General features: G+C 35.1%; 1 protein-coding gene across 1 annotated transcript; it reads left to right on the top strand.

Moving 5' to 3' along the window:
* Positions 1–784: 784 nt before the first annotated feature.
* Positions 785–3,238, top strand: cmtm8b (CKLF-like MARVEL transmembrane domain containing 8b). Its single transcript, XM_060869245.1, has 4 exons — positions 785–928; positions 1,846–2,019; positions 2,195–2,314; positions 2,617–3,238. The coding sequence occupies exons 1-4, from the start codon at positions 785–787 to the stop codon at positions 2,701–2,703; spliced, it is 525 nt and encodes a 174-aa protein (XP_060725228.1). The 3' UTR covers positions 2,704–3,238.
* Positions 3,239–9,074: the final 5,836 nt, after the last annotated feature.

The following is a 9,074-nucleotide window of genomic DNA, read 5'->3' as shown; positions in this document are numbered from 1 at the left end:
ATATATATATATATATATGATTTTAATATCTGAATATTCTTGTTTCAGATTGTAGCTGTCTCCATCTGAGTTACAGCTCAAACCTAATCCCTTTTCAGTGTCGTGTCTACTTCATTTTCATGAGAGCCTGTGTGCCATTTCCTTAATTGCCATTTTAAAAGTTGAATCAAATGAACATCTCTTTCATCTGGACAAAACCAATGTTTTTTAGGAACAATGGCAAACAAATGATTTCAAGTATTTTATTATTTACATTATTAAATTACATACAATTCACATATCATACTGATTATATTTATATACTATTTTATTTTTTTAATATACATATTATTATTTTCCCTCTGCGATGACCTTTTGATAAATAGATGTACAGCAAAACAAACACTTCAGATTATTTTGTGTTGTCTCCGTTAGTGTTCTCTCACAGTGCTTTAGAGTGTGTGTGGGTCTGTAGTGTCGCTTTGCTGCCCCCTTTTGGTAACTGTATGTTAGTACAGGTTTAATATTGAGCAGGTGGACTACATTAATCATATCAGTGGAATGTCCTGATCCTTAAACCCGACGAACAGCGTTGTTTTCTTTAAGCATGGCAGGATATTTCATAGTAAATGTTGTAAACATTTCGCTGTACCATCTTTTACTTACTATTTATCTTTCTTTCTTTTTTTCCTGATAGCTTCCAGTGTACTAGCATTAATTAAACGACAGGGGGCGTCGTTCCTTTGCCTTACCGAGACGGCTGGTTTAATAGCAGGCCTTTCTCAGTCAGTGTCATTTTGTTAGGATGGAAGAAGACCTGGAGTCCAGAGCTGTGAACAGGAGCAGCAATAGTCCCACACTGGAAGATTTGGGCCTCTCACACTCTGCTCTGGCTTATGACAACAAGTTTGTGTGCTCTCCTCCTGGAATGCTTATGTTTGGAGAAATAGTAAGTAGATTTTCTTGTACTATGTTTGTGTATTATAATGAGAGTTTTGAAAAGTTTACACCAAATGTGTAACCAGATTAAAGTAGTATGATTAGGCTGTGTTAGAATGGAGACGATATGTGTGGCTACTGTAACAGCTACATGATGTAGACAATACAATAATTGTCAATAATTAGTTCAGTCAAAACACACATCAAGTTCATGAATAAAATTGTTCATTAAAAATTGCATTGCTGAAATCCAAGTAGCATTTCAACAGATATACATACATTCTGCATGTTCTGTTTACAAAATGTTGTGAAATACGAAGTCTGTATCTCATAAAATAAATAAGCACTTTACAACAAATTTTAAATCCATTCAGCCCATGCCTGAAGAATTTCAACACAAATAAAAACGAGTCACACATGCAGATTCCTCAGAGGAGAGGAAGTGGACAAACCAAAACAGTTTAGTCAACCGACTCTTCCTCTCGCCCTTATTGTTCGTTTTCCTTCCACAATCCATCCTGAATCACATCCAAGCATTCAGGCAGTGTTTAATTTTCACTTAGACCTATCTGCTGAAAGCAAAACCACTTTTCCTGTGACACCAAGACTTCAGTGAAAAATTCTTTGTTACTTCTAACAGGAAGGGTTGCTGGGAGTGCACAGGGAAATACACAGACTCGATACCCTATTGCTTACAACAGTAAAAAACTCCATGTGTACATGCACTGCTCAGGTTGTTTTATTTTCCATCATGCTCTTGATTATTCTAATAATTTGTCACCTATTTGTTGCATTTGATCATGTGACACAAAGTTGAAGATTCTGTAAATCCTATGATGTGATTTTCATATCATGACCAACCCTATATTGTGCCGTTACGGCATTGACATTTTTATAGACTCTAAGTTTGTTTTCATTTGTTGTCAGGTTTGTGGACTGCTTGTGTGGACTCTTCTAGGTGGAACTGAGTATTTGCGGGTGCCAGCGCTGGGCTGGGTGATGTTTGTGTCAGTGGTTTGCTGGGTGCTGACTGTCTGCCTTCTTTTACTCTACATGACCTCTGCTCACTCAAAGATACCCCATATCCCATGGTCAACTCTGGTGAGTGGAATAAACTAAAAAAAAACTATGATACATGTTACTATAGTCCAGCAAAATTGTCTTATACAAACACATACTAACTTTCAGCAGTGTTGAAATATTTGTATCAGCTCAGGAAAATGTGTATCATTTTCTTATAGAATATGAAAGCTTTAAACCCGAATACTTTTCACAGGGACTCTGCTTCAATAGCAGTGCCACTGTTTTGTACATGACAGCTGCAGTGATTAATGCTACATCTGTACCACAAGCAATTAAGGGGCGCTATTACTACATCTGCTGGATTACTTCCACGGTAAGAGGAAGAGAAGTATCATTTCCTCTTGAGAGCTTGATTAGTTTGGATTGAGTTCCATTACCACACTTCCAGACAATGCCACATGTGCTGTAAACACTTAAGAACAATGAGCATATAATAGACACGGATTCTGTGTCCTCAAATCCAAAGTAAAACATGAGAACACTGATCTCCTGGGGAAAATTTACCCGTTCCCACAAATACTGTAATCAGCATGACAATAGTTGCTTAAACAGTTTCCTTCTAATACATAGTGTATGACCCATACTGATTTTAAAACAACCTTCTGCTCTTTTCAGGTATTTGCCTTCTTAGTTGTGCTTTGTTATGCAGCAAATTCCTATGTGAGCTACAAATCCTGGAGATCGAAAAGTGATGATGCCTAAACAAAATGACTGGAATCTGTTTTACAAAATAATCTTTAACCAGATGGCTTTCTATATGCTTTTTTTTTATTAAACATACACTTACCCATCAATTTTAAATAGTTTGATTGGTATAAAGAATCTTACAGTAGTTTTACCTGTATTGTCTTTAAATAAGATGTTTAAATAAGATGTTTAATAAGATGTACATTTGAATTGTTCTTTGGGTATTTTTTTATTTTAATAGTGCACTATTTGGCTACTAACTAGGGGTATTTGCTGTGGGAATTATAATGTGGGAAAATGATAAATTGATAAAATCATTTTTATGTATATTTGTTGAATAGGTACAATGTGTTTCTGTAAATTCCTGTTTCTAATAATACTGCAGATGTAATAGTGTACTGCAATCAATACAGCCTTTAATCAATACAACAATTAATGCATATAAAGTCTGAGTCTTCTGATCTCAAAATTCTACTGATTTCTGCTAGAAATATTTTAAACAACTGTTTACCTTTTTTCTAACCATTTGCACATTATTCCTTTATTTTGTTTGTTGATAAGTCAAACAAGTACTCAAAATGTTCCATCTGAAAATAAAGTATTTTCAGATGTAAAGGGTTGCAAGTCATGTCAACAGGCTATTTGAAGAAGAAGAAGAAGAAGTAGTAGAAGAAGAAGAAGAAGAAGAAGAAGAAGAAGAAGAAGAAGAAAAAGAAGAAGGTGAAATGCAGCAATTCTCCACAGGAAATGTACGGAGGAATACCGGCCAGTAATGGCTTGATACTTAATGTATTCATTTTGCAGATATTTTTTATCTAAAAACTAGTTAAATGTAAAGCAGAACACAATACAGGCATTAAACTGAGCATGTGATGATAAAGACCTTTTGCACAAGGGCCCTGGAAATCCTAGGATTTTAACAATGTTGTCAAGCCGCAACTGGCCGGGATTTTTAGTCGTGCTCTTTTTATACATCTGGCAAGATTCTAACACACAAGACTGAGGAGGAATAAAGATACAGTATGGTTTGTCAGTGTAAACAGTGTGCATGTATGGCTGATAAAGTTCTTTTGTTCTGTAGTAATAATACAATACCTAGTGCGCTTCTGCAAAATTAGGAGGAATCACATTTAAATACGTAACTGTTCTATTAAATACCTATTACATCATTCATTCAGATGGTGGTTCCTTTTCGATTCAATCAGCATGTAGCACACTACTAAGCAGGTTCTTTGAAGCTATAATTAAGTCAGCAATTGTTGGTATCAGCTGTCCTCACTTTGTATTTCTGCAAAAACAGTAATGAGCACCAGTACCGTAATCGAGTTCCTCATAATTTATAATGTAACATAAGAAATAATGTAAGTGAGTAAGGGTGTGAAGTCCACTGGTTGATCTGTAGCCACACCCTGTCTCAGCATGGTACAGGTAGGCTAATCATGATCATGACATGCAGAGAGTAACCACCATTGTAGGAGGAATAATTGCTGCTAAGATTCAGTGGAAATCATCAACATCACAAACAATATAACTATATACTACACATATGTTTGGAATATTTGAAATGGGAGACAAACACACAGTGACAGATTTCATCATATAAACAAAAATATTAAACAGGCATAGTTTAAGTGACATTTTAATAGGGCACCAGTGACTTTTAATTTCATTTAGATGACACAGCCAGGCAGTAAAAATGAACTGAATACAAACACTAATAAAGCAATGAAAGATGTGGTCATTTAGGATACATCATACACTGCTGGAGTGCAGTTCTGTTCCCATAACAGCTCAGCCAGGTGGATTTCCAGCTATTGCTGCTTCTTTTTAAATAGATGATACCTAATCCTCTGCCCCGAACTTTATTATAGGTGCATTATTGTAGTAAACAAACAGTTAAAAGGGCTGTGGTTTTAAAATGTTAGCAACATTATATACTACACGTAGGACAGGGCTGTGGAATAGCTTTGCACATCCTCGGGTTCTAGAAAATGATTCAAGCTTAAATAACTATTTGCCAAGTCTAAGAACAGTGACAAAGTGTGCTTAATTATTACATTTTCTGCATCCTACCCACAAACACACAGTGAGAAAATAAATCACTGTCGGTCCTGAAAGCACACTGACTGATGTTAATGTGGTAAGAACTGTATTATTTAGATGACTTAATGAAGATACAGGTTCTTGTACTCTTACAGTGTAGCATTGAGGTTTAGATACTTGACCAAAACTTTTACTACCCATTTTTTCACACAGCTGTATAAAAATAAAAATTATAGAATCATTTCTGCCTTTGCGCTTCATTTCAAATCCATAGGAATGTGAGTAAGCTTAGGGTCATGCATTCTATATCCAACACACAAACTCACATGGGAGGAAAGAGGGAAAAGTATTGAATAAAAGGACCAGCTGCAAAAGTTTAAGCTGCTTGAAAGTATAGATAGAATTTAAATACCATTACTGTAGTATTACATTAGCTATGTCCATGCATTTAAGTGACAGTTATGTGGTAAGGAGAAATCCATCTCTTATTGACCTCTGCTGTATTCCTGTCCTATATATTTTATAGTAGTATATTTTATTTTTAATCAGCAGTTTCTTCAAATTATAGGCAATAAACTGAAAGATAATTAACAGTCAGGAAGTAACGGTCATGTAATGGAAAAAAGTAAAATTGCCTTGAATCTTTTATGTAGTTTGCACCCAGTTCACATCAGTTTTGGTACATACACTCTCACTGGTTCATAACTGCAGTATGTTCTATAAGAGTTCATTTCAGCAGCGCTCATTATAAACCTCATCAATAAAGGTGTAGCTGCATGGTGAGTAGATCATCTGTCTTAGCCAATGTCAACCTGTCATCATCAGAAACATTCTCGAGGTTCTTGTCAGAACATCCTACTGTACATGTAGTATTAACAAAGCAACACATTCCTGATAACAGCTAATGCTCTACTTTCTGAAGAGATAATAGCACTTGGAAATTAGCTAAATGCATGGTTAGATTCCATCCACCAGATGGCGGTGCTGTATGCATAAATGCACATTTAGCCCTTATATTCAATAGTGAGGAAATAAAGTAAAACTAATTAAATAACACATATAAGTGTGTCTAAGATTAAGAGCTTAAACTCAGGTGTTTGTGGAGTCCTAAGTGTAACTACTGGGTATCATAATTTGTAGTATAGATACTGGGTATCAGATTAGTCAGAAGATGTTAATAACTTAATGATAAAAACATTAACATTTTAAAAAATGAAAATTTGTCATCATTGACAAACAGTTGTTGCTATATAGAATCACTCCATCTTTGTTTATTTTCCTATAACAGACCACCCTTTATGTTTTATCCTTAGGCTACAGAAATCTTGTTTTAATTATGGATAGTAATGTAAACTGTGTGCAGTGCACATATATAGTTTTTTTTTCTTTAGACTGTTGTTCATAAAACATGTTTGCAGATTGTGGTACAGTTCAGCAACTTTAAGGTGAAAAAATATCCATTAAAATAAGAACAAAATGAAACAAATTTCATACAGTTTCACTTAAGCTGTCCCAGTTTTATCTGGAGCCAAAGGCAGCTATAAGAGTCTGTAATTTTGGCACTGATTCTGTGCTAAAGCTCTGCTTTTAATGAGGTCTAGTTTGTATATGTTCTACAGAGTGGTATGGACTGTCAGACTGCTTGTGGTTTGAGCACTGGAATCCTGCCTCGGGTAAATAAATGTAATCTTCATTGAGAACATTCCATCTACACCACCAACCTTCTTGCTGGATCTGTTACAACACCAAAAATAATTTATATGCCTTTATTATAATCAATTATGTGACCACACATGATAGTAATGCCTCTGAACTTAGCCTTGGCTTGGTGGAGTATCAATGGAAATGAAGTAGCCACTGTATTATTTGGATATAATGGATATAGTAGGTATATAATAAAGTGGTAAAATAATAACTAAGCCTCTGGTGTATATGAACAAAGACTGCTTGTGTTTAACAATATGTATGTCAAAAAAAGACTGGTGTGGGTAAACTTTCATCAGGAAACACTGAGCAAATGGAAAAATAAATAATATACTGGTCAAGTAGTGATCAAGGAAGATTTATTTAATTATACACTTTTTCCCTAGATGTTAGACAATTCCTAATTTTACTCCAAAGACAATACTATCCAATTCTTGCTTTGAGACTTTCAAAAAATTGTATGCAAGGTCAGTGTTAATATATATAAATGTATATTAATAACGTGCCAAATCTAACTGAATAAAAGAGTATAATATATAAAGTTTTATATAAGTACAGTCAATTGTGAAACGTCCTGACTAATAAAAGCTTTTTAATTATTTTCTGTTGTGTAAGTCTGACAATAGGATTTGAGTCAGATAAGCTGGGTTTTCACAGAGACTTAACTGCTGGTGCCTACTGATTCTTGCCATTGAAGTCGAAACGGAGGATTTGATCTCTATTCATTCTGCCTTTTCAACCTTGAAAGCCTCTTTCATGTGCATTTGCTCTGACTGGGGCTCTGATGCAGCTCCGCATCCACTGTTTAAACTTATTAGTATTAGGTGGTTCTTTTGATCTCCAGCATTAAAACATTTTATCTGGACAGCCTAACTGCAGTGTACAATTTTATTTCTTCTCTCCAGACCACCATGTCAAAACACTGAAGCCGAGATATTTCATCAGTGGGCCAGAACCTGCACAATGTGCAGCACATTCACAACACACAAAGTGGAATCCTAATCCAATCGATGCTCTCTTTAATAGCCATTGTGAATGGTTCAATTCCTGTTTGCTCCCTCAAAACCCTTCAGATTTTGTCAATAAAATATCTAAAAGTGTTTGGCTCTCAAGGCGAGTTTAAATCTTGACCTTTTGGGCTGCATTTCCCACAAACCGTTCTAATAAATGCATTTCACAAGGTATCAACTGTAAATCAGAAACAGAAATAACCAAGCTATAAATAGGTGAAATATTTCATCTACATATGTCAGCTTTTTCATTTAAGAAAGCCCAGATGTGTGCATAAGAGAGAAGTTTATAAGAAGTAAAACTGTATAATTTAATTTCTAAGACCATGTTCAATTCACCAGATGATGTAATTCTCCTGGGGTTTTCACATCCTAGCACCAAAAACAAAGCAAATTTCAAGGTAGCTATTTAAAGGTTGATAGTATTTTTTACATTTTTAGTTACCTTTGTTCTAAATCTTCGCTGCACATGGAGACACACTGACATTTACTGCATGAATTAAATTGGGCTGATGTACACAGAACTGTACACACCACATACATTGGATGGGACTATAAATTAAACAGGCAAGTAAAGATTAACTGATATTCAGAGGCTTTCACACAATGTTACACAAGATCTTGATATTCTGTTGTCTATCCCATTTCCCAAGCCCCACATAACAGGTGTGTAAAATCAGAACTCTTCAAACCCAGTGAATCATTCTTGTTCTTTGAGAAAAATCTAATTACAGTGTTACTTCTAGATTTCAAAGCAATGCATCACATGCTTTAAGATTAGAAATCGAAGGCCCTTTCATGCTTTCTGTCACTTGGATTGGTCGGGAATGTCAACAAAACAGCTCTGTTGGAAACAAGTTTGATCCAGTAGACTAAATCTGGGCAAAGTGGAGGCTTAAAAAGAAATTCAAACATCTGGGTTGTTTCCACGTTAACCTATCTAATGTCCTCAGAAGTCCTGGACTCATACATGTTTCACATGCAAAATGGCAGTTAAAAGCCTCTATGCAGCTTTCCTTTCGTTTCTGTTTTAAGTTTGATACTATAGATGGAGCTGCATTTGTACCGTTGACAACAATCAACCAGTCAGCAGTGCAAATAAAGTGTTATTAGACAGAGGAGAAACAATAAAAGTAGAATTTTCTAATCTAGAAAAATTAGGAATTTTCACTGAGAGCAGATGACATCCACTGTGAATATCAGTTTGGTTTTCACCAAATGTGTTAGCATTGTTTCTAAATTAAACAGCAGATTCAGCATTAAAATTAGTTCTGCTACTTCCCTTTCATATAATGGAAGTATGCAAGTATGATATTGCAATTACAGAACAGTTCTTTATAACAAGATATGAATATAGGAGTAACTGTCATTTAAGACATAAAATGGCTAAATATCTTTTTTTTTTTTTTTTTGCTCCGTCAACAAAAATGGTTTCCAAAGAATCCACAGCTGTATACATGCTATGCCAACACAAAGACCTACTGACAGCCTTTAGTAAGTGTAGTAAACGTTTCAGTGAAATTAACTATTACTATAAATGGAATTTTATGTAGCAAAGAAACAAGCGGAGTGATAAACAGTGAAATGTTTCACTGTTTCACAGTGAAACAAGCATAACCCAAAGTCATC

This window comes from Tachysurus vachellii, chromosome 5 (assembly GCF_030014155.1).
Source record: "Tachysurus vachellii isolate PV-2020 chromosome 5, HZAU_Pvac_v1, whole genome shotgun sequence".
Lineage (NCBI taxonomy): Eukaryota > Metazoa > Chordata > Actinopteri > Siluriformes > Bagridae > Tachysurus > Tachysurus vachellii.
Note: the sequence above shows the minus strand (reverse complement) of the source record. Positions and strands in the feature narration are given on the sequence as shown.